Below are 27,668 nucleotides of genomic sequence, written 5' to 3'. Positions count from 1 at the left end.
GGAACCAAGGCAACAGCAGGATAAGCAGGAAAGTCTGCTGGAACGGTGTTCTAAGGGAAGAGGAACCCAACATCCAGAGGTTCCTAGATAATGCCAGTGTAGGAGGAATTAAAGAAAACCCCAAGCATACAAACCAACAATACCCAGACAAATGAAAAAACTCTGCTACATGCAAAACAGAAACACTCCTGAGCCCACCCCCAAACAAGAGGAGATTGGTCCCTATTCATATATTCACACAGTTCACAATATGTTTGCTTGTTTTATTGATCAACTTTTCTATGAAAAGTTAACATGCTTATAAAAAAACTGTTAACTAAGGGTATGAGTACTGTAATGAGTACTTTGACCTAAAACACAGTTTAAGGGCAAGTGAATCAGAAGCAAGTTTCTGAAAAAAATCAAGAGGGTGAGGACCTCTTGGTTGCAGGATTGCAATGACAGCAGAGGGAAAGGGGTCACAGATGGAGCAGTCCTGAGAGTTACCATGAGTTACTCTGCCTTTCTCCCACCTCCCACATGCACAGTATTTGTTATTCTCAATCACATCTCCCACAAGAGCCAGCAAGCCAGGATTTTTTTTTTTTGTAAGGGGAAAAAAAAAGTATTTGGCTAGGATTCACGGCAAGAAAGCAAGAACTAAACTGATTAAGACTAAACACTGGGCACCACTACAAACCCCCATCTGCTGTGCTAAATGCCAATCTCTGTCTGGTATTTAAAATGCCCTTTATCAAAATACAATTCAAATTTTCTTCCAAAACTGTAATATAATCATTTGAAGTCTGGAGTTAAATGGGCTATTTAATTAAATCATTTAATGGAAAAATGAATATGTATGAAGAAATTCTGGTAAATGTATATGTATATTTCATTTTTATAAAAAGTGTATTTATAGGCTTAAACTTTATCAAGATGTATATAGATATCTCAGTGAATCCTGTGGTTATGGTACCATATTTCAGATGCAAGTGAGAAGCTTCTGATTCCAGTTCTAAGTCCCATTCTTACACTATTAACCTGTTGTCTAAATTTTTAAATATTTCTCTTTTGATTAGCAGGAGTAATAAAAAAGGCTCAACACAAGGTTTCTCTGCCCTGGCAAGTGTTTCAAAATGAACACAGCTAAGTGTTAAGTATTATTATACACTCAGATGAAGCAGTGTGAGCACCAGTTAACAATTTACTATCTGGAAAACACTTCAAAGCACAAACTAAAATTGTATCATTGATACAGACTGTCAACAAAACCAAAACACTTTGCTTCTCACAATATGAAAACGGTGGGTGAAAAAAGTCCAGGCGATACAAGCCTGGTTGAGGGCAAGTTCCCCTTGTTTGAACACTGCAGAGAGCACAGCCACCAGCCCTCTTGTGAAGAGCTGACCAGCAAGGGGTCTGCCTTGTTTCTGCCAAGGCTAGATCAATGAACTGCATCAACTGAATATCTCATTTATCAAGGTTTTGACTTCAAGAGCAAGGTTTCGACTTCATATTTCTCCATAAACACTAATTATGGTAAACACAGGTGTCCAGAGCAAACCAACTTACCAGCTGAAATGGGTAAGATCAGTTAAAAAAACAAACCAAACCAAATCACTCCAATCCAAACCAAACCAAACAACCAAAATCCAACAATCCCAGGAAACAAAGAGCCAAACACATGGAGCAGTTCTGAAAGAGCCCAATTGCAGAAATACAAAACCAGAAAGTTCTTAGTAGCTACATGATCATGTAAAAATTATGTATCTACTAATTAGTAGATTAACTGAATTAAGCTTGCTGTTCACTGAATATAAGCTTACTATTAAAATGGAAGCACTAATTATCAACTGTACACTGTAAACTTTTCTATAGAATAGTGGAAAGAAAGGGGAAGAAATGGGAAAAGAGAGAGGCGTGGAAAAAAGGGAGATAAACAGGAAGAAACAGTAAATTAAGACCAATTACAGCTGTTGTGCCTAAAAACTAGAAGAAGGCACTAGAATCTGATCTTCGTAGGAGCACATTCAGGAGTTAATTTAAAGTGTGCAGAAACTGTAAAATACAATTGATCTTATCCATTACAACTCAATTTTCAAACACAGGCAAAAATCTTATTTTAATCCTGTGCATGATTTTCATATTTTGAGTTCAACAGTATTTTGTGAATTTCAGAAAAGCAAAGTTAAAAGAGTTAAGAGCTCTGTAAAGAACCCAGTTCACCACTTTACTTGGCTGGCTACACAGCAACAGCCTGTACAAGAGATGTGACAGATTAAGACACATCAGAACAGGAGCCAGGTTTTCAGCCATCAGAGATAACACTGATCTTTGTTGAATTCTGAGCAGTAGATACTCCACTGCACACAACTGCCACAGTCAGACTGACTTCCTTCTATTTCTATTATAGACAATATAATTAATTTCATTTTCAAATCCAATGCTCAGTCTTTCTCCCTTGATCTTTTCTTAAATACCAAAGTACTGCTTCAGAGGTGGCAAACCCTGCTAATGGCAAAAAATATAATATAATGGGGGCACTCTGGGGAGACAGAATCAAAGCCAAATAACAGAGTCACTTAGGACATGAATCCCTGAAATTTTGTTTAACTCCCCCCCAAAATGTATAATGTAAAGCAGTAAAGTCAAATGTATAACGCAAAGCAGTAGTTTTTCAGTCACAAACACAATCAAATCTTGTACTAGCACTGCTCAGCAGAGTTGTACATGCGTCCATGCCCCAGTTGAACCATTTTCCACAAAAAAATATACATATGAGATAAAGCTCTACTTTCTTAATCTAAAAGATTAAGCTCCTCCAGACCCAATGTTCATCAAAATTTACAAACATATACTTTAATAAGCGACTTCTCCCTCAACAGAAGATAAATGCCAAAAGCACCACAGCAGTTAACTTTATGATCCAACCTAGGATCTATTATTCAAATCCTAAAGTAATAATGACATGCAAGACTTCCTCAATGCTGACAAGCAGAATATTTTCATCTGAGCATCCATGTATAGGATGTAACAAAGCCTCCTGCAGATTCCTGGTGGCTGAGAGCTGTTCAACCCCACCTTTAGGTATTTTGGTCCTTCAGGCTGCCACCCCTCTTTATTACCCAAGCTTCCCTTTCAAATTAAAGGGCTATTAGCAAGCTTTTGCTGATGGATTAGAGTTGAGGTTTTTGTTTCAATTCTCTAAATGGATCAGTTAGAACTAGCATTCAATTAGTTCTGGAATATATTAAAACTAGGCTTTGGCTTAATGAAAGGAGTCTCACTCATACCTTCTTCCTGCCCTTGAAGCATAAATTGAAGGAGATGACACATTTGTAAATCTGCTTCCACTCTTGCAACAATCCATGTGATTTGAGGCTTTACAGTCCAAGAAATAGCAGTTTGGTTTGTTAGGCTACAGTTCAGTATTCAGTATGGGCTGAAAAAGCCCCCACATCAGTCAGTCCTGTCCTCCCACGGTCATTCACTCCTGCATTTCTCTAATGACCTTCCTTGAAAGAGCAAAAGCATTGTCATGTCTGACTGCAGGCCAGGTCAGGGAACCAGCCCAGACTAAAAAGGAATGGGCAGAAGACAGGGAATGAGCAGAGAAGCAGCTCCCTCTTCTCTTCTCATGAATGCTCCTCCTGAGGTGAGTGGGCAAATATGGGGGACAGAACTGCTCCTTTCTGAAAGGTATCAGCTTGGGCTACCATGACAGAACCATGAACACATCACCCTGGACTCTGAAAAGGCTTCTGAGAAATAATTCTAAATTCAAGTTATTGGTTTTCAATTATTATATTGAATAATTCCATTATCTTAAAATTTAAAATTAATGAGTTATGTGTTTAACACAATTACTTTCAAATGCAGTACATAACACTCCCCATTTAAAAAATTTGCTCATACAGAAAAAAATCTATGTGAAGAATCTTAACGTGTAACTGAAAAATCTTAAGATGTAATATACTCAATTGTCATACACTGAGGTACTTAGTAGGCAATTAGAAATTGCCTAAATAATCTAAAATGTTACAACTATCACAGGACCTTTAGTGTAAAAGACCACATTCCTGTGTGAAGTATAACAAGTATTAACAATACAACAAAGAAAGCTGAAAACTATGTGACAATTGTCAAAATTCAAACATCTTTTGTTCCTGCAGTGCATATATTTCCATGGTTACCATGTGGGGAGGAAAAAAAGAATACAGTTTAAGAATGAGTTCCAAGAACAACATCTTCTAGGGCACTACTATAAAGTTATTTTGTAAATGTATCACATTTTTGAGTAAAGGTTTTTAAAAATTCTAGTAGTTGATACAAATACATAAATTAATCAGATTTTCCTATTACAGTCAAAACCACTTACCAAGAAAAATGTTTTCAGCACCTGCTGCAGATTCCCTCTAGTTAAGTTCTCTGCACCATTAAGATTCTGGCCAATTGGTCAGCACCCACCTCTCTCTCCATATCACTGCCCCACATTTCCTCTCTGCAGCAGTGCAGGGACTATCAAGGATAACATGCAGCTATCCCTAAGACCAGGCTTTATGGCTAGATTATTAGCAGCAGTAAACATAAATCATAACAGCAAGCAGGTAGTTGATCATATCTGCATATTGACTAATGAACTCCCTGCAAGCAGGGAATAATACCACACACACTCATGCACATAACCCCTTCCTTTTAGAAGAAACCTTTGGAAGTTTTACTAAACTAACTTCTTCCTTATACTCCAAACTAAACAACTGCAGGGGCTGTTCACTGTATGGATGCATTTAAAAAGTTACTTGAGAAGAGAAACTATTTTGTTGCTTTTTCTTTTTTTCAAATATTTAGTACAAGGCATAAAAATAATAGTCAATGCAACAATCTTGGTCTGTGGGCACTCATGTCTAAGCCCACTTCACATAAGCTAACTTGTTCCAGCCCTTGCATTATTAAAACTCCACAAAAATTCTCATATAGATACTTTGGGATCAGCAAGACATCTTCACAGCTGTCAGGGTAAATCAGCAAAATAGTTTTTCATCTCCTCAAAAAATCTGAGCTTCTGACACATTGCTGCACTGACATGTCTCCTGCAGAACATGCTTTCAATATTTACAGGAAAGGGTTGCCTGCAGTAACCAGCCAAGCAGGAGAAGTTCATTTATACCCTTAAATAGCAGAGACTGGCTTCCTGAATAAGGAAGTCTTATGTAAATAAACACATTTCACAATTCAACACACTGGGTGAACAGCAAGTTTTTGTTTGTCTCAGGATTAAGGCAAGCAAAAAGTAGGTAAGAATGTTTATTATCCATTCTGATAAAGAATGAGATTTTAGAGAGAAACTGGGTAAATTCAGCACTTATTTGGCATAGAGGCATGCATAAAACCTGCATAGAACTGAACTGCAAACCTTGAAAAAAAAAAGCTGAAGAAATTAAACCTATTAAACCTAAGAAATAAATTCTTAATGGGCTGGGGTATCTGTCAGCAGCTAAAGATGAATAAAGAAAAATAGCAAACCTTGGGCAAGTTACAAAACTACCTGTAAGAACCTCCACAATTAAAGCTGGGAAACTTCTGTGAACTTTGGCCTACAACAGCAGGACTAGGAGAAACTCTCCGAGTAACCAGCAACAAATATATAAACAATTTGAGATGTTAGCTAAAAACGAGGGCAAAAACCAAATCTTTCTGATAAAAAAATATACAAAAGTAAGGTAATGGTGACTAGAGTAAGTCAGAGTTCAAGATTACAACATACCAAATACCCTTTCCTTTGGAAGAAATCTCAATTCTGTTACTCTCATTTTTTGCTTCTACCCCAAACCAAGCACTGTGTTCACTTTGTGGATATATTTTATGAATTATGTAAATGCAGCAGCCTTTGTCTTGTCTTTTTCAAATATTTTGTACAAGAACTAGAATAAAACACAAACCCAAGTTAATACTCAATAAACTGCTGTAGTTTGCTGTCAGAGGGTAATGAGTAACACAGGGAATTTTTGAAAAGAAGAAAGCATTAGTCCCATGAGACATACATAGGAAGATATATGATTCTGGCACCCAGAAATTCCATGGCATTCTTCCATTTTTTACTGCTTTTGAGCAGTGGGAATAATCAGTTGCTGCTTATTGCCCCTTGCTGTTAGAATTGTTCTCAGTGCACATAACTGATGTATTTATACTACCTCCCTTCACCCATCACTCCTTACACATGCCTATGCTCTAGTGTGCACAAAACTGGGCAGTATTTCAGCAGAGTCCATCAGCGTGGCTCATGCCCTTCCCATGTACTGCTCCATCTGTCTCCATACTCATCTGGTGACTGTCTTTTGAGTGCAAATGTCTGTATCACCAATTACCTCTATTTGCAGTATTGGAAAGTAGTGGCCCAATCATGTAATTAGTGACACTTCAGAATTTTAAGCCTATTAGCGAAACAGAAGATTTAGCAGACTATACCTTTCACCCCTGGGAGCTGGGGCTATTACTTACAGTTTTATCTGTTCAAAACAAAAGTCCAACTTCAAAGAAATAGAAAACCACCTTTTCCTTTGAGTCTTTCTAGAAAACAAAATATCTAAGCATATAACCAGATCTTTTCTGGGGAAGGAAAAAAAGGAAGAAATAAAAGGGGAAAAAATTAGCCACTTGTACTTGCAATTGAAGAAAATAGATAATTTTTTTCATCAAGGTTTCACTTGCATCTTGGCCGTCTTTCACAAGGAAAGCATCTGATTTTATCCGCTGACAGGGTGTAATGTAACACTGCTGCATTGAAGCCAGCCACAAAAATGCATTGAAAAGCATAAGTGGTTTAAATAGGGAAATGTTTACAGCAAAGACTTAATCTTGATGGAGCAGGAGATAGCTGCCTTTCCCTTGTCAAAATCAGACTAATTTATAGGTATTTTTGATTGGGAATCGACACCTGTTAAAAGTTGTTCCTATTTATTTCTATGTTTTAATGGAACTGGGAGCCTGCATGTCAAGATGAGTAAAATCTACAGATGCAAATTGCAGAATAAACCCCCAGGGGAAAGAAAAAATCCCCAACCCTAAGAAGAACCACAACCCCCCAAAAAACCCACACCACTAAACAAACAAAAAACCAAGATAATTGTTGAGGTCATAAACAACTATAACCTCTTTCTCACCTAGCTTGTGTGAAATTTATTCCTTTATGACTCATAAATCATAAGAGAATATTCAAACAAAAACCCCAAACTCAGAATTCACAGAGCTGACTTCCACAAATCTCAATTCCTATGGAGGCTATGACCTGACTGTAAGAGAAACAGAGGAAAATGTGATAGAAAAACCAGTCTGGTGCCAGCTGGTGAAAAGTGGAGACTTTCTGGCCCCAGGAGAGACCTCTCCATGAGCAGAGGAGGTGGCTGTGACATGGAGGAAATGCAGAGGCTGTCGCTTCCCCCCTCCCCCGAGGCTGAGCAGGGGCAGGTGGTGCGGGGATGCCGGGACGCCATCGTGTCCCTGCGGGGCAATGTGGCCACTGCAGCTCCATGCTGTGCTCCCACCTGCCAGCATCCCTGCAGGGATGTGGGGAGCACACACCCGGGGCTGGGACAGCACTCTCAGGGACAGGCTGCATTTAGGTTTATTCAAACAGCCATGAATGATGCTGTGCCACAAATCTCCATCGTGCAGGTACAAAGTACTGAAACGCTGCCTTAATAACTGCATCGGTTTTGACATTTGTACTTTGTACACCAAGGAAATGACAGCCACACTTTCCATTCTGGGGAAGATGACCTCAACACATTTGTATGAGATAAGTATAGATAAGCTGATATTAGATAAGGCAGTGGGATAACTCCTCCCTGCCATGCACACAAATGAAATCTTTGTAAAAATGGTCCTTTAAATTTGTAGTATTAAGCAAAACCACACAGACACACATGCACACAAACATCCCACATACATGATTAACTGCTCTTTCTTTTCAAAAAAATGTTTCAAGTCATTTTCCAAAGCTCTAGACTATCTGTTTGAAACAAAAAGGCATCATTTCCATAACTAGCATATTTGGGCTTTTTGAAAACAATTTTCAAAGGATATATTTTTCTAAGAAAACAGATTTACAGTCTATATATTGAGAAAAATAACTTTCAATAATATTGCAAGTAAGACTATAGCACTTCATAACTCCATTATATTCAAAGTACCTTATAATAACTAGTCACAGTGGTTTTGGAAAGTAAATACCTGCCTGATAAGTCTACTAGATCTATTACAGTATCTCATTTCAAATGAGACTCCCCTCCCTTGCTTCCATGAATGACCTCAACTATTCTGCCATCCCAGCATTTGGAAGACTAAAAATAATAGCAGAATAAGCTGGTTCAGATGAAAAACAAAAGCTGGTTTAGATTTTTCAGGTGATGATTACAATAATTTCAGAAGGCCTCTCTGATTTGTAAAAATTCACAGAATATAATTTTGACACAGAAAATTAAGTGAACAGACATGTATATATTCAATTACAAAATTGTCCAAATCCGGTATTTCCAAAAGAAACCTTTAAAATAATATTTAAAATACTAAACACCAGTCATGCAAAGCAAGCTGTTTAATAAAAAACTGCAAATCTTTAATAATTTTACACAGAAACCCACAGCGAGTCGATTACAAAAACAAAGAAATCAGCAGTCGATGCAGCTCTGCAGACAAGAAAGGGAAACCTGGTAGATTTTCCCTGATTGTGAAGACGGAACAAAAAACGTGTCAAAAGGGAATAGAAAAGACTTACCATTCATGCTGAAGAGCTAGTTTTCAGAAACATATTGCTCCAAATATTAATCCAACAGTTGATGAAATATGTTAATCTCTACCAAATCAGGGCTTCAATCTCTAAATACACTTATACACTAACCAGGAAAGAGAGCACACAGAATCCAGAGAGCTGCTCTTCCTTATGAGCTCCTTGTGATGCAAAAAACTACGAAGCACAAGATACCAGTAGGATATCAAAATCAATATTCAGGACACAGGTATTTGGTTTTGCTCATTAACTACTACTGTTCTGACCAATGCTACCTATTCATGTCTACAGCAACTCAAAATGGCAGGGGAAAAAAGCATGCAAACACCAGGAGGGTTTAAGATGTTCTCAATTATATCAAGCACTGGTTGTTTCCATGGCAACCTTAGACCAGAATTATCTGTTGACTTGTACCCAACTAGTAGTTATTCTAAAGCTTTAAGCAATTCATACAGTATGCTCTGTACATTATTTCATATTTAACATGCGTTTTTCTCTCTCTACACACACATATACAAGTAACTATTCAGCTAAATCTCTATAAATCATTCTACTGTATTTGGAAGTATACTGGTGTTATTTTGAATCAGAGATCAAATGATATTCTTTTGATTGTTTATCACCCATCCACTTTCAATTTAGAGACTATGAAGATGGCAGATGCACTAGTGGTGACCCTTCTGACCATTTCAGGTATCCAAGTTGTTGATATTCTTATGCAGATTTGGAAAACACTTTTATTGGTTCAAGAATATAAGACACACTGATCTTACTGTCTCTACATTCGAAATCAAGCAACCTCGTTCTCCTTTCCTTTCGCATTTCAGTTTTTGAAAGAGCAACAAGCAACTAAGAAAACAAAGCAAAAACCAAAATGTAGGTTCCATATAGTTGCAAGTGGCCACGGTCAAGACTGCTACACAAAGAATGAAATGCATCGTTCTGATGGCTCCCATCACGTCCCTTTCACCCTTGGGCGGTGCAGCACAACTGACCTGGTCACCAGATCAGGCTGTACCATCACATGTGTGCTCAGTCAACTTTTTAAAACAGATTTCAAGGCCTGTGGTGCCAAGTCACCTCTGCCCTACTGGACTCTGAGGACATTACAAAACACATTATTTTCATGCACCAACCAAGTATCCAAGGCAAGTTGGAGAAATTGTATGCTTTATATATCAAAATAACAAAGCAAAGATGCTAAGTTTCAAATCCAACCACTGAAAATCCCCAAAGGCCGTAGACCACATGGTAATTTATTCAAATCATAACACTGACAATAGCAACTAACAACCAAAGTCCACCCAAACAAGCAGCAGCTCCTTCCCCTTCAGCAACCCCAGAGCTTCTGCAGAAACCACTTGTAAAAGAAACAGAGCTGCTATTGTATTTGATTACACCAGAAGATACAAATACATCCACTTTCTTTTCAGATGGTTTCTACCTGAAGCCTAAAACAACAAAAACTCTGAGAAGTCGCTTTGCAATTTTTTTTTCAGGAATGAGAGTGTTTTTGCCTTGAACTTCAATAGTAATTTGTGCTGTCTGCTAAGTAGCTTCACCTAAAACTTTACACTAATGTTTCTAAGTTGCAGTGATATTGACAGAATAGTTGAGAATATTCAAATATCCTTCCAAGACAAACCACCAGCATGTTTCTAAAACATTGCTTATTAATTAAACTTTCTGGGAAATTAATCTACAAGCTGAATTCAGTGACTCTAGGCAATTCTGTGACATTGCACTCTTGGATATAAAAACCCCTCACAACAAAACAAAATAAACCCCAAACAAACAAACCAACCAAAATGAAATTAACAAAAAACCCCAAACACCTTGTTTTTCTCTTTCATGTTTTACAAACTATTTTCAGTGATTATGTATTTTTCTGAAGATCTAATTAGAAGTCAGGAGTAGACAGAAATACTTCCTCCACTGTACTCCCTTTTCTTCTCTATCAGTCTGACTTCAGTGGTAGCAAAATGAGAACCTTTAAATGTGAACTCAGTTCATGGGTACCCACAGTAATTGATATTATTACTTTTTAAAAATAATCTAGAGATTGAAGTAGAGTTTCAGGATGAAGGTTCAGAATTTCATCCCAAAACCAAAGCTACATAGTCACCCACCATTCAGTTACCAGCTCAGCAACTTCAGCTCAGAAAACTGCATGCAACTGCTCTGCTTAATTACGACTTAAAATAGCACAGAACAGCCATTTTCACCATGTTTATCAAGAGACACGACAGTCCATTTCCTCATCAAACATGTCACACTAGGAAGCCTGCCTTATGAAGAGGGGAAGAAAGTAGAGGCTTGTACAAAACAGGTCGCAATTTGTGAGTGTCAGTAGGTCATTACCATGTTTTTTTCTTCATGTTATATAAACAAAAATGCTTCAGTGTTATTTTTTTCAAACAGCTATTTACATAAAAAAGAGCTTCTTCATAAACACAAGTATGTGCCTATTTTTACCAAGCTGAAAATATTATGGAGAAGTGAAAGCTCAGAATTTATGCCCTTTCATCATTTATCTTCCCAACAAAACGAGTCAATTCTTTCCTGTCTCATTTGGGAGACCTAGATTTAATCTATTTTAGATCTCTGCATTAACACCTTTTTGTTTCCATGTTTACGGCTTATCCTCTGAGAATAGATTCACTCCCTACTCATAAAATATTTTAAATTTCAAGTAAGAAGTATAAATGCTGATTTTTTTTCATGGCAATACTGTGATGCTGAGAATTTCCAACATGGCCTATCTTCAACTGAAATAATTGTGCTATCTCAAATCCATCAATGAATCTGAAATTTGGAACGAAATTATCATAAATTACCATATTGTAACATTTTAAAATGAGTATTTAACCAGAGACAAGAATTGCTTTGCAAAATACTACACAGCTTTAAAGTTAAAAGGAAAATCAAACGTCAATTTATTTAGATTGTGATTTTTTGAAATCTCTTTCATTACTCAAAATACAACCATGAAAAATATTAATTCATACAAATAATACTGTAAACTGTTCACTAATTAGGAAATTAAAACTAATCAGTATTCCTACACTAAGCTAATATGTAATAGTTAAAATCAAACTCAATTTTATATTGTTTACCACTATATAGAACATTTCTGATGTATATATCCCTTAAAATACAACTGTGAATGATGAAAATCCCTTTAATTAGAATTTTAATCTGCACAGCAATGTCTGCCTATTTTGAAGTTTAAACATTCTAGTCTTTAGTTAGAGTCTTCTACTTCTGCTGAACTCACTGATTTAATTTGAAAATAAGTAATTTAGAAGTAAGAACTGGGGTGGGTGCTTGCCAAAACAAGTCAACTGTGCTTTGAAAGAAAAAGGAATGCACGATAAATTCTCCTGCCAGCCACCAGTCCATGAACCAGCCCCCATCTTCCCCTGCCTGATGCAATATGCTCTTCTTCCCATTAATACCTTTAGGTAACGAATTACAAAACTGCCCCAGAACCTATCACACATCAGTGTTCACACTTCATTCACCAGGCAAACTGAAGAGCAACCACCTATAAAAGAAACAAACCCCTCCCCACACTTACTTGATGCATCCCACTGGACAGTGTACTCAGAGCACTGCTGGCTCTCATTTTCCAGAGCCGCTCTCTGCTCATGCGCACCATTCTTGGAGTGCCTATGGAAGAGGCGGTTAGCAAACCCTTCCAGTCTCTGCAGCGCCGTGGCCGTGCCCTGGCTGCAAGGGACCTCCTTGTGCCCTGCCATCTACACACACCAGGGACTCACAAAAGCAAAAGAGAAGACATCTAAAGGGAGCTGGACGCCCCAGCGCCACTAAGAGCTATGCATGTGCCGAGCTTCCTGCCTGCACTGTTTGCTAACCACGACTCTCTTCTACTTCCTGTTAAGGAGAGCTCTGTGATGTACTGAGCTCTATGATGTACTGGTTTGTACAGTGAAAAGTTTCTTTTCATGTAAATTGAAAACTGTTTTGTTTTTTAAAAAACAAACAAACAATAATTTTGCTAGTATGTGTTCTCATAGCTCTTTAATGCATTACACTTCGTACTTAAGTATACATTTTATGTTAGAGTACTACAAACAATTCGTTTAGAAGTAAAGATCAGAAAGTAGATAGGTATTTTTTTCATTTACCACAACCACACGTGTAAAAAACCAAAAGTAACTATTCTGCAGTTCCTCCCCTGTTATTAAGATGGAGTACCACATCTGCACAGCAAACATATCCAGCTGGAATCTAATGTTTAGTAATCTCATGCTTTCAACTAATCAACTTCCTAAGCAAGGAAGTTACTGGCAAACACTACCGAACAAACTTATTTTATTACTGGAGGAAGAAAAACCGTATTATTTTCCTCCTTTGTGGATAAAATCAGTGAAGAAGTTGAATTCTATTGCACATTTAAACACAACTGCATTGTACTTTTTCAAACTGGGTTCTACTTATTCCGTGAATGAACCAAACACATTTAAATTTTGCTCATAAGATTTCATTCTTTGACAAGAAATCTTAGTATTTTCAACTGTGGAGTAAGTCTAAAAAGTGTAACTTTTAATGGCACAAAATATAAGGAAAAGAAACGGAAAGCTGTATTTAACACTATAATTATTTGCAAATTATGTAATTTTGCATGCTTACAATGGGTAATACTAAATATTCGTTTTTGTGAAAATGGAAACACATCTATTTCTGCACATCTACAATGTGGCTTTTTAAAACTTTAGGCTATTCTTAAGAAAGATTGAAATATGTTTTCCACAATCTGTCTCCTGTCTTACAGTCAACACGTGTTAAAGACATACCTCTCATTTTCACCACCATACTTCTCACTGCATAGTTTTCAAATGTCAGCAGATACCCACCCTTGGACATTATATAACCATTTCATAACAGCCCTGTGCCTCAGAAAAAAGCCCTCATGCTGACAAACTGCCCATGACAGTGATAAAACAATAAAAATGCCAACAGACAGATTTTACAAATTTGGCTACATTCTTCCTCATGGGCACTGCTACACTTGTGATTTGCCTCAGCCAGCACAACCCATTACATTTCTAGACTCTGCACAAAGCCCAGGAATGCCCTGTGCTTGCAGGCTCCAGATACTCTGGAAATGTAACTTCTTTCTCCAGCCCCTGGTCAAAATTTGAAACCAACTGTGGAAATGCCTACATTCTGCACAGCCATCTGCTAATTCGGGTAACCATCAGCTAGCACAGCGGTGCCCAGGCTGCTCCTCCATCAGGGTCTGGTGCTGCAACCTTCCCTGGATGCCACCTCATGCCTTCCAGCCTTTCACCTGCTCTGTTCCAAGACCAATTATGACATCCAGAACATCCCATTGGTTCAAGGCTCTCTGCCAGAAACAAGAGGTGGTGAAGATCATGAGGATCTGTTTGCCTTAGCAGGGGTCACAAATAGGCAGAGGGGATATATTCCATTCCATATATAACCCAACACTTTAAAACTGAGTAAGGCCATGCTATTCCCACACAACAATATAAAAATTATTTAAGACAACATCAAGATGCTTATTCCATGCATGGTGATCTTTCTGGAGCTGAAGAGCCTCTCTGGAATCGTACAGATGTGCTCCCCCTATAGCTCACCACAAGTCCTTAGGCACTGAGAGATTCTTTCCAAGAGACTCATATTCTCTCTAACCTTGGCTGTTTTCTCCAGTAAACAAAGCTACCTGGTATGATGGTGTGCTTATCTTGTCTCTCAGCTCCCCCATGGTTCTGAGCCATTACACTACTGTTGTCTTATCTTTCACACAGCTCTTCACTAAACCATTTTGTTTCTCTGATCTGAAAGACAGTAATTGACAAAATTCACATTACTTAAATTCCAGTCTGCCAGCCACGTCTAGTCCATGGAGAGATGTGGAAAGTGCCACAGAGCAACTCTGCCCATCAAAATTCAGGGCTCTTCATGCACCCAAATGTCTAGCCTGGACACTTCAGGCAGGGGCCAAAATAAGAATCATCAATACTCACACTCTGACATCACGGAAATAAGTGGTTTAAGTGAAAACATGTCACCAAAAAGGAATTCTTAGAAGAAATCCTAAGAGAAAGCCCGAATTTGCCAGAATTTTATGAACTACTGCCACTGTACGGTTACAGAAGTTTCTGCACACATAAAACATGAAAAGAATGAGTGCTGGTCACATTTTCACAGATAGTAATACACTTTCCTTAATCTAGGAAATTCTTGGCATTGATTGGCACTGCCCAATGGCAGTACAAAAAGCTGCCATACAGACCCACATCTCATATGGCTTTCAATGTCTTCAAATGAAATTCATGATTTTTAAAGATGGAACTTCCTATTTCCGTTTACTTAATCTTTCATCTTATTGACACACTGATCTTCCAATTAATTATTACATCAAGTAAATTATATGCTGTATAGGAAGAACAGAATGCATGAGAGAATCTGAAATTTCTGTTCTGTAAGAGATAAACTTCCAATTTCTTGCAGCCAAAGTCAACACCGAAATGTTGATTTTCTTTAAAAATTTTATTTTTGCCATCTTCTGACCACCAAATCTTGGCAAAATTTTAAAACACATTCAAAAACTCAGAGCAGTAACATTCAACAACTAACATAAAACTGAGGCATTCAACTCTGAATTTGAACATTGCATGTGCAAATTCTGGTATTTTGATAAACAGTATTTCAGCAAAAATGCTCCCCAAATATTATAAAAAGCAACATCATGATGTGTTAGCCCAAGGACAAGGGCTAACACAGTGGTCCTCTAAGCCTATAAAGGCAACAAAGCCATTTACACTTTTCCTGATGGCAACCTATTGGTTGGGCAGATTTCCCAGGGGCTGATGCCCTGTGGCATGTTACAACACCCAGCACCATAACCCAGCCACAGATCTTCCAGCTCCTTGCTGAAAAGAATCTACCAGGTAGCTACATGGACCATTTATTTTTAATAATCTCTGCTAAAACAATATTTCTCAATTTCTAAGAAGAAACTCTACTGTACCAGTCAAGCCTTAAAAATGAAGGATTAAGAATGAGAGAAGACTCCTCTCCTGAAAGGACCCAGATGGTTGAGTAACAGCATGTTACCATGTGCTGTAACTTTACTTGGAAATCGTTTGAAATATTTTTAAAGGATAATGTGTGCATTTCTCTATATTCAGGCAAAGGAGGACTGTACAAATAACACCATTCTCTAGTGTTTAATGAAGGTTAACCCTGAGAATTTTGCAATCAAGAACAAGAGTTTTTAAGACAATTAAATCTATTCCTTAACAGGACCTAGAAAAATGGGTTTACAATACAAATCAAATTTCAGATCACCTACAGCTAAATAAAATTTAGCTTTATATAAAAAATACTTGAAATAGTATTTTTCGGTTCTATGTTCTAGTTCTCTAAAAAAAAATACTATTTTCTATCTTCTTTTAAATATGAAACATATTATTTTAAACCGAAATATTTTTTTTCACACGAGGCCTCTATCTGTATTAAACAGACATACTGCAACAGTTTCTGCATTTTTTTGTAATCAATAGAAAAAATAACTTAAACCTTATAAATGACTAATAAAGAACTCATTTTTCCTAGAGGTTAAAGAAAGTTTGTTTATTTGCTTTAAAAATTGATGACTTGATGAAACACATTTTCTCCTTTATGCATCATTTATTTCAAGAATGAAAGATGAAAATCCAATTTCAGCATTTATTATTTATTACAAAAGGAATGAGCAATAATTTGATACAAAGTATTAGTGATGGATCCTCCATTTTTAAGAGCCTGGGGATCTTGCCAAATTTTGCTGGTCTCTGACCAATAAAGTATTTGTAAGTTGAAAGACACAGCCAACACATTTCATAAAAAGAAAATAATTTAAGTGATGAATTTTGAATTTGAAAATAAAAAAAGTTTCTAAGTATTTAATGACTCTCAAAATTTTTACATGATATATACAAAAAAAACAGGAGTGTCTGTGCTATAAGCCTTAGGCAATATGTGTGGTATTTTTCTAGTTGTTAGATAAACCTTGAGAGAAAATGATGTAAAACAAAGTACACAGATAGCCCTTTTGTAACTTAAAAACCCCCTTCATTTTCATCCGAAATTATGTAATTGAACACAATCCATTTTGAGTCTTGCCAGGCATGCATATTTCAGAAGGAATTATGGGTAGAGAGACAAAAAAAGGCTCTTGAAAAAGCAGATGTGTTTTGATTTTCACTGTACATCCAGCACTATTCCACTGGGTTGCATTTCTTCTTAAACACACGGAAGGAGGAGCAGTATTTGCTCACAGCTTACAGCTTTAATGGCTCTCCATTTTGAAACAAAGATTTTTCAAAACATACATAAAGAAAATAAACACAATCAGTAACCTCATTGTTTAATAAAACACAAGAAAGCAAACCCATCCAGGTTCAGTGTGCCTCTATGCCTACGTTTTTTCTACCAAGGTTAACCCTTCCGAGAGAGTCCCTGCGAGAGCTGCACTGAGGCTGGGACTGCAGCACTGCTATAAATAGGACGGCCAGGAGGAAGTTGTTGCTATGGAAACGCTAGTCATATTTCTATTTTGACTCCATAGGTCTCTACTGGCATCTACTGTACACTAGTTTAACTGCAGCACACATTTAATACCTTCTCATCAGGAAGCATTAATTTAAGCTCACATGGTCAAGCAGCATTGTTTGCTTGTTAACCATGACGATACAAAATGAATAAAAAAATAAGGGAGAACTTGGAGTAAAAAAAGAAATAAAAATGCCAAATTCAGCATCTAATTTTTCATATGTAGGCTAAAAGTTCTTACTCTTCCCATCAGTTTTCTTGTCATAATTTGACAAATTCATCATCTAAGATGTTGTGATTCATGTATGTGCTGTGGACACATACCATGGCAGCAGATCAAGTTTCCTCATTTCTACCAACACATTATCTAGTTTTTTTGAAATCAAATACCTTGTAGTCACAGTCCCACATGTAGCACTGACAAGAAGGGGACAGAGAACTCTCTCGGTACAGAAGGCACTCTTCAACAAAACTGTCCAATTTGCCAAAGGCAACTGAATTTCTCCCCTAAGACATCACCTTGTTCCATGCTTGTCTCACAGCTTCCTTCAAGGTGCTGTGCTCACTGATGCTGGCCAGTACAACAGTGGAGACTGCAAGATGGATGTTGGCAGAATGTGAATAAAAATCACACAATTGTTCCACAGTAAAACAAAGGTTAGCTAGCAACCACCTTCGAAACAGCTGCTTTCACATAAGTACAGGAGATCTGAAAGTACTGGTGAGACCCTCTTAGTGTCCATGCCCTTCCAAATCACACACATTGCTCAAATAACCTTCTGTAGTTACTTGCTAGCACAATTTATGATAGCCTGACAGCCAATCAGAAGTTTTGTACTCTTTGCAGCAAAAGAGAAAGTATCTATGTAAGTGGTTTTTATTGTGTTTACACAAAATAGTAATCTACCAGGAGAAAGCTGTTTCTGCTTTTGAACCAATGAGGTCTAGGAAAAACATATAAGTATATGGACTTTTAAAATTAAAATCCAAGGTTAAATTGTGAAGCAATTTAGCATGAACTCAGTTGCTCTGCCTCCCTGAAAAACCTAACAGTAAATAAAGGTTTTGGTCCACCTAATTCACATCAAACTACGTACTACTGTTGATTAACGTTGAGCATTAATGGGTTATTGATCCAAAATGAGTAAGATGAAGTTCTTGAATTAGAAGAACCATGCAGACAGTTTGCTCAGCATCTGACTGGGCCCAAGGAGAAGCTCCCTCCTTCCATCCTGGCCATTCTCCATCAGAACAAGGATGCTGAAGATCTGCCTTTCACAGATAAAGGCTCTTGCAGGTGCAAAGCTGCTGTGGAGAGGATCTTGGCTACAGGAAGCTATGGGTAGACGAGCTCTCCTTTTTCCAAAATCTACAGGTTTGGTCTATCCTTCCTTGGTTTACCTACTGAGCTAAAGGAACTTGTAAAAAATTGCCCCATATGAGAGACACTTAGGTTCAAAAACTCCTTCCTAGGACACATTAAGCATTATGTGTCCTGAATCAGAGTGCCACACATCATAAATTATTATTAACTCTGAGAGATCTGGAGTCATATTTACAGATTTTTTTGATGCAGGATTATGGGAGGAAGTAAGAGAAAAAACAGCAGTAGAACATTCACCTAAACTGAAGTTTTGTAGGTGAAAATTATTCACAATATTAGCAGCTAGACTTCACTATCAGATCTGTACTGCACAGTAAAAGACCAGAATGCTAAATACTAGAGTAACCAGAGACATTTTAGTAACACTTTCAGGAAGCCAATCTGCATTTTAAATCACCAGCACACTTCCTAGGGGAAAAAAATAACCCAAATCGAATGACTCCACCTTGAGCTAAGTATTTTAAATTCATACCTTTGTTTTCCTCCAAAACTGGAGCATTCCTTGATTATATGACATTTAGGTTCAATTAGAAAAATATCCAAATAAGAAAGAAAGCAAACCCAAAGTAACTCTATTAAAAGGGATAGTGCTTTTTCAGACTGAAGGAGTAGAGAGTGCAAATTAGAATACAGTAGTGGCTTTCATAAAGTACAGTCTGAAGCACAAAACATTTGGCCAAGTGCTGCAGAGATGCACTCACCACCGCACAGCCCGTGTATTGCAGTGCCCCACCAGACTGCAGGCTGCCCTAGAGGGTCCTGCTCCCTCCTCTCTTACCAGGCTACTCTGATTCAGATACCCCACAGCAGAGAGGAACAAGTGAAGCACTCAGTGTCCCCCAGAGCAGCTAGAGTGGAACATGGGCATTAAACCCTGAAAAGTACAGGGGATGCTGCTGGCCACAGGACAAGAGGCTGCAGAACGTCTAAGAGAATATTTCAGAGCTCACCAAACACACTTTGTACTAAGTGAGTGGGATCTCAACTACAGGAACTTGCAGGACTGCAGAGGCATCAGAAGCACAGCTCAGAAAACAAGATTTCTCTATATACTGAGGTTAATTACACTGTGTTTACAAAATATACGTTAGTCTGCACTTAAATGGAGTAACAAATGCCATCTGCTGGTTTAAGACCAAACAAAGCATGAGGTAAAAAAACTATAATACTGAACAGAAAATTTTAGAAGTACTCAGTCATTCATTTGTAATGTGTTGCATAAACACAACTGAATATCTCATATTTTTTAGAGGGGAAATAATTCACACACCAACCTTCTAATTACTAGCTATTTTTCTTAGTGAGGCAGCAATGAAGTTCACAGATTGTACTTTTTTCCCTATTTGTGATGGGTTTTAATTTAAATACTAATTTATATCGAGTTTATTTCATATAAGGTGAATTTGTTTATTATTAGTCTGAATATATTCTTAAATAGTATTTACATTTCAACATAACAGAAATAATTCACCAAGTTAAAAAATTTTTTTAAATTAAACATTTGCAGTTAGCTATTTATGAAATGTCTTTACTAGTAAGCAACAGGCACTTTGCTTCTCAGTCCACATTACCTTGTGGCATTCCCAAATTTTACTTTACAACAAATGCTGAAACAACTAAAGCTTGGACAGGTAGAATGGTCAAAAGATATCTTTCACTCTTCTATTTACAAAGAATGAGATAAATATAATGACTACAAGTATATTTAATTCGGTTTTATGTTTGTTTTAAAGCATAGGAAAGCAGGAAGCACTTTCCAGGAAAGAAACACGACAAGATTAAATGCAGTGTTTCTTTTCTTTTCTGTGGATGAATTACACCAATCTTTGTAATTCTCTGAACAACTGTTTGAACAAAGTCAAACAATTCACATGGCATGCTAGCTCCACATGCAATATGAATGTCAGCAAAGATATAATTCCTTAATACTCTATCCTCAACCTTTCAATTGTATTTTCCCTTTCAAAGCATCATGATCAAAGATTTTTTTCTTAAAAAGATCAAAAGAAAGTAGTGGTACCTCCACCAGCTTATAGAGAATAAGTTACATGCTGTGCTGAACAAAACATTTTTTCTTATTTTTAGTGGAAAACGAGTGCTTGATAATAAATAACATTTTTATTCTGAGAAGTTTAACAATTCTGCATTTTGTTTGAAAAGCAAATATTTTCTTTCTAAGAAACAGGTTTTTGTTATGCTGGCTACTTGCAATTGAGCTCACTCCATTAGATTTCACAAAGAATAAACTTTTCCACAGTAACACTATTTAAATAAAATAAAGAAATAATTTTAAATTAAGTGTAATAGAAACTTTTAACTGACAGGTTAACCACAGTAAATCACCTTGAAGCTACTTTTTAATTAGATACAAGAACATCCATTAGTTGAAATTGTATTTACCTTTAATTTTCTCTAAAGAGAAATAAGAGCAAAGAGTAATTAAAATGCATTCTGAAAATCACTGTATTTCATACCGTGAATTGCCACTAAAAGCATCTTCTCAAATCAGTGCCAATCAACCCCATACCCTCCCGACCAAGGATACTGTGACCCTTCTGTACCACCGTGTGCTTCAGTGCCCACCTCCACTGCAGACTCCAGAGCAGATCCTTTCCCAAACAGGCTTCACCATCTAGGGCCTTCTGCTAATAACTGGGAATGTCATCCTTCATCTGGCACTGGTCACATCATAGGACAGGCCATCCTAATCATGATTACTCCAAAATAAAGAAAATGTTTTGACTATTCCTATTTTGAATGGGTGAAGTCTATCTCATGATAGCATTGTACAGGCCCTTCTTATTTCTGGGAAATAAAAATCTCTAGTTTAGCAGAGCTGGAAGACATCTCTTGAGTTTTTATCTTAATTTACTTGAACCATTTTGAGAAAAAATGCTTAAAAGTTTCTAACTAGCCAGAGGCTTCATTTCTTCCTCCTGGAAGAACAAACATGTTTCACTGGGAGCCAGTCTCAGATGCTCATAGCTCTTCCTAACAAGCTCAATACAGAATTGTTATTTCTGGGAGTCACATGGCATGTGGGAAGGTTCTGGTTTTCTTCCAATTCCTCTCAAGTTAAAATCTACCCAAGAAAGCTGCCAACTGCCAAAATGAGGTAACAGTTGCACTACATTGGGCAATTTTTCTAAACTTATTTCCACTATAAGATCCACCTTCCTCCACTCTGGGGAGGGTGGGTGGAAGGAAACACATGGCATCCCATTTAAATGAAGTATCAAAATAATGAACTTCGTAATTGCAGTAACTGAGCCCTCTTCTCACCTTTCTTATACAATAAAAATAAAGCCCAGCACTTAAACTACAAGAAACAAAAGCCTAAATGAATACTTATCTGAAGTGAAAATGAGCGCTTACATTTTATTATTAGGTAACAGATGACATTTGCATTCCTTTGTCTCTGTGAAGTTGACACTTCCAAAAGAAAATATCAGCTTAATTTATAAGCCAAATACGGTAAAGTATTATTGCAATTTTTGAAAACACTGCTGATACATGATCTTTCTGTAAAGTTGTGCAAGGCTAACAATGCATTTATGCATTGCTGGAAAACTTGCAGCCTCATTGCCATTCAGGCTGAAACACCAAGTTTATCTTCCTTCCTTGCTCTGAGGAAAAATGGGTACATATATACTCACTCTAAGAAACAGGAAAGAAAGGCTGATATTCTGGGTACAAGTTTTGTTCTACTTAAAGCAACCAGTCAAGGAATATAGATAAGAAAAGCATACTTTCAGAAGAACTGCTAACAAAACCATAACTAACTACCCTAATAACAAAATGCTTGCACTCACCTAGAATAGGTATGAAAATAGCAGGGCAGGAAACTCAGCATGAACCTTTAACTCTTCTCCTTTTCTACAAAGACAAATTCTTCTCAATACTATTAAAAATGCAATTCATGTCTCTAGGTAAATATTTTAATGCTGAAAATCATCTATGAACATCATTACAGGAGTATATATACTACACAGTATTTTAAAAAACTTCCCTTCCTCCTTCCTCTAATTTGGACAGTTTTTGTTGAAATTATTTGTTTCACTCCCTTGAAGGAGTGAACACACATCTAGAGATACAATTACCAGACACACGACTGGACACAGCCACCTGCAAGAGAAGAGGCCACTCACTCGTGTCCTGGGCAGTGTGCTGTGGAGCCTGAGCTCAGATGTTCTCTCTGCCTTTCTTCACAGAATTCTTTTGCACCTCTGGTTTTGCAAATACCTCTTTGATATAATTCTGTTCCACATATTATACATTCAAGTATTTTTCAGTTCAGCCTGACTGCTCAATATGCCAAAATTTCTAATCATACATTCCATCTGTTCTCATTAATTTATGTAGTCTAAAAATAATTGGTAGCCTGAAATTCAACAGAAAACTCAGCCATACACATGGAAACAACTTCAAGTAAAATTGACTGGTTTTTTTTTTTAAATTAAAAATAAGACTTATTTTGATGTTTCATGCTTAAATTGGCATCCTCAAGTTCAAACACTTGCTTTTAAGGTTTTTTTTGCATCAGACAAGAAGATGAATTAATATCACACTTTTGACAGTAAACAACATAAATTGCCTGACATATTAAAAATTAAGAGACTTATAAGTACACATAAAAAAGACACATTTAATAAACTCTGATTTTTGTCCTAAATCAAATAAACCCCAAATTAAGACCTCCTAAGAAAACATGTTGAGTGAAATAGATATTTTCAAGACATTTTTACAGCAGCAACTTTAATTATTGCTAAAACAGGTTAAAATACGAAAGATAAAGGAAATTACACTTGTTTCTTTGCTTACAAATAATTAGTGAGCCATTAAAACAGTTTAAAATTAAAATACTCTTTTCCCTACCAGTAAGTGTCCATTTCAGGAACAAGTATGACACAAGCATGGGGAACATAACAATATTAGAACACACCAGAACGTCACCAACACTTGGTCAAAAATTAGAATTTCACAACAGAACTGGGGGGAGGAAAGGCAAAAAAAAAAAAAAAATCAGAGGAAGGGCTAACAGGCAAAGAATTGAGAACTGATGCAAGATTGCATTAGGGAGCTGGCACAAGGCAGAGGTAAAACTGAAACAAGGAGCTAAGGAAGGACAGAGTGAGGGCTCTGTGTCTGAAACCACTACAGTGAGTGAAGACACAACCTGAGCTCGAGGGTACGTTAAAGAGCGGGAAAAGGCATCTTCATCTGCAGTCTCAAACAATTAGAAGGGTTTTATTCTCTCATATTATTAAAAAATAAAGTTGTACAATGCAAGCATCCAAGAGTGTAGTGTAGCCAAAACTTTTCTAGATAAAAAGGTCTGCCTATCACTGTACATGAAGAAGAAAAATAACCTAACCCCTTGCTGCCAATTTTTCAGCCATTTAAATTTAAAGGACAATACTTCATGTCTCTATACAACTTCACCCTCAATTCTCTTTTAGACATTCATTTTAGAAGGTCAAAGGCCAAAAACTGATTTAACACAATCTTATTATCTCAACTCTTTTCAGCTCTCAAACTGAAATGGAAGCTTAATTTAGATACTGAGGGCCAACTGGGCGTAAAGGAAAGATGAAACACCCACTTCTTCAATATTCTTTAGTATTTTAGCAACTTATAATTTGGCTATAACTGACTTAGGAAATGAATACCAAACTACAGATACACTTTGGACATGCTAAAAGAATGAACTCCTCAAACATTAGAGTTTGCTAGATCTTGTTTTGCTAGCCTTCATTTTTATCTGATGGTGCTACAGATACTGATTGAAACATTTAAGCTGTAAAACTTAGTGGCTGCAGCATCATTAATATGTTGATGTCTTCATATGAAATAATAATAAAAAAAAATCTGACCTTGGAGTGCGATCTCCTCAGCCAGAGCCAAGACTGCGGCATGAAAAGAGACTTCAGAAAAGCACTTCTGCTCCTTGGCTCACAGGCTAAGCAATCAAAACATTCAAAGTTTATCATGGATTACATGGATCACTTAAGGGTACTCCCCTGGACCCTAAATTATGATGCAGCTCAGACTGCAAAACTAATTAATATTCCTTTATGATGAGGTTAAATACTGGTATCTGTGGTGCTGCTTGTCATTAGTATTTTTGTCTTTGTAACTTTCAGACTGAATTACTACAAGTGGTGATTACACACATTTATGCTCAAAAGCCCAACTACAATCAGTGTACAGCACCACTGCATGCTCTGACAGAGCCATGGAATCAACAGTTTAGTAACATTTTACCCGCTCTCCTAAGACTCATCTGCTGCATTCTACAGCTGTCTTCAACCTAGAAATGACTAGAAGTCTTTATTGCCTTGGCAACTCTCCCTTTATCCATTTTCATGATTGTGATGGCTTAGTGAGGTGAGATCTAACATTTAACTTGGACCATGTGCAGTGGGGATAAAGAGATCCCCACTGGCCATTACAAAATAAATATTAACCTAAACGTAACTTCTGAGCCATGACTGCATGACTGAAGAGTAAGAAAGGTAAAGACTCTTTGCTTTCCAATAGTTAGCATATTTTTAATATGAGACTTATTTTTAATAAGACATTAATAAGTTTTGAAAAGCATGTTACTTACAGGGAAACAAACATTTTTTCTTTGCTGTTGAGTGTAAGTTCACAGAGAAAATTATTTCAAAACAAAACACTATTAATATGATTCTGAGCTTATGACTTCCAGCATACATTTCATTTTCCCTTGCAGTATCTGAACATTTTCAGGACTGAAATGGAGAAGATGAAGTTTCCCCAGCTTGCTTATTTTGAAGAAGAATTTATGCAGTTCACCTGACTTTATTTCAGGGTTTTTTAATTAACAAACAAAGCTTGAAACACAGCCAGAAAACGAACGGCTATTCCAGGACCCCATTAGGAGGCACTTACTCAGGAACACATGGGAAACCTGCTCTGCAATAGAAGCCAAAAGTTTGCAAAGTACTTTCCCAGAGTCCATTTAGGTTTAAAAATAGAAATGTAGTATTATGATACAGCAGTCACATGTGGTACATTTGATCTATTTTGAGCTAAAATTAATAAGCACTTTGAGAACGTGAAGTAAATTGATATACTAATTGCCATAAAATAAGGTATAGTTTTCTCTCTGTAACAGACTGCAAATTTAGATGTATGGCTGTCAAAAAATGAAGATACACGTTATTTTAAGTTACTAGAAGTGTTACTACAAGCCTGGGGTAATCATAAGAAGTCACTTTACTGTATTGCTGTATGCCTAGGTCTTCTAAAGTGTTAATTGTTAAATTAACATTTGCAGTTATTTGCCAGTTTACAGATGAAAGGTGCTTAATAGTGCCAAGTAATTTTAAAAGCTAATTATTTTCCCAAAACAATTTCCCTGCTATTTTCCCTATACTTTCCCTAACATAAATACAGAAATGGTTAAAAGCAATAGGACTGTTAAGCCTGATTGCATTGCCTCTGCCTTGTTTTTCTGGAACATCACGAATGAGAAGTGAGGATTTAGACAATCATATGACTCCCAAGTTTAACAGCCCAGATTTTCAGTGCATCAAGCCTAAGTAGGAAGGTCAACAAATACTGCAGTTTGACCTCGGATAAGAGCTGAATAGTATCTACAAACAATTTTCATACCGTGATACCAGAGCATAACACATTTCTGCTATTTGTACAAAACACTGATGGGTGGGCTCCTAATGAGATTTTTAGAATTCTGAATTTAGAAAAAAGAACTCCCTAAGAGTTCCAGACAGTAAAGGCTTATCACAATACCTGTTCCTGTCTTATGATCCCAAATTGTCTGTCTTAATCTTGATATAATATATATACAGATTGATTTTTTCCCAAACTTTTTAATGAATTCCTCTAACTTGAACATAAAAATATGCAAACTACAAACTATGCCACTGAAAAAGCTCCCGTATTACCTCTTAGCTTTATTGTGCATTCTAAAAATAATAACCAGGAATTCCAGTGATACTGGATAAAGTCAACTAAACCACTGCCAACCTATTGTCATACTAATTATGAATATTTATGAATAAAGACAGTAACTGACTAGTAAAATTTATTGCCTTTTTACAGGGAGATATTTAAAAATTAAACCATATAAACAAGTACTTGTCTACATAACTTAAACAGAAAACTGTGTCTTAAGGACATGCTTTATATTTGACATTTTGGCATCCAAAGGCATTAAAAAAGTCAGAATTAGCATTCTTTTTACAACCTCTGCATGGCCCTTGTTTACACATTCTTTGTAACAACAGATACAGGCATGTATTCGATTTTCCAGAGACTGGTACTTCCTGCAGAACAATGTATGGAACTATCCTGGCACTCAGTCAGGATCAGGCAGTGAAGGAAATGTATCAGTTGAGCTCCTTTGGAAAGACCAACAGAACTCTGGAAGCAGGATGAAGGAGCCTTTAGCAGCATCAGGACAAGCTGCTGCCAAAGGCTAATAAATACCATCCTTGAAGAGTAGACACTATCCTTGTTCTGTGACAAGTTACTTCAACTATATGACTTTTGGCTGTAGGTACTGCTGTTTTTTTATCTCCAGGATGATGAAATGTTATTTGGGTGCCTATTTCACAAAGAAGAAATAAAAACCATTAGAACAGGAAGAAAACAAACAGGGAGCAAAATGAGGCTTTATTTTATTTTCTACCCACTGCATTGGTTAACTTTTAGTAACAAATGAAATAACTTTCATATAGACCTTCAACAGAAACCAGTGTGTGCATGCGCTATTGTAAAAACTCCAATTTGAACAAAACCATAATGGAGACATAAAGCTAATCTGTCTGAAACAGTTCTATGTGTAATGAAAAAACAGAGGGGCTCTGTGTGTATGTTAATTACAGCTGAAAGAAGTTCTCTATAGGACTCATAAGAAGTATACATAAAAATGAGGGAAAT

General features: G+C 36.8%; 1 protein-coding gene across 3 annotated transcripts in view; it reads right to left on the bottom strand.

The window, feature by feature from the left end:
* Window positions 1-27,668, bottom strand: part of PRKACB (protein kinase cAMP-activated catalytic subunit beta) — an 81,219-nt gene that overhangs the window by 22,102 nt on the left and 31,449 nt on the right. The window contains exon 1 of one of the 3 annotated variants that reach the window (XM_066556095.1): window positions 8,753-9,057. The exons of the other annotated variants lie outside the window; for them this stretch is intronic. Within the exon in view, the coding sequence (XP_066412192.1) occupies window positions 8,753-8,759 (7 nt within the window). The 5' untranslated portion in view covers window positions 8,760-9,057. Of the gene's footprint in view, window positions 1-8,752; window positions 9,058-27,668 lie in introns of those variants that run through there. 3 annotated transcript variants of the gene reach the window in all.

The sequence above is a fragment of the Molothrus aeneus genome, chromosome 9 (genome assembly GCF_037042795.1).
Source record: "Molothrus aeneus isolate 106 chromosome 9, BPBGC_Maene_1.0, whole genome shotgun sequence".
Taxonomy (NCBI): domain Eukaryota; kingdom Metazoa; phylum Chordata; class Aves; order Passeriformes; family Icteridae; genus Molothrus; species Molothrus aeneus.
This window is presented reverse-complemented; position numbering and strand designations above follow the sequence as displayed.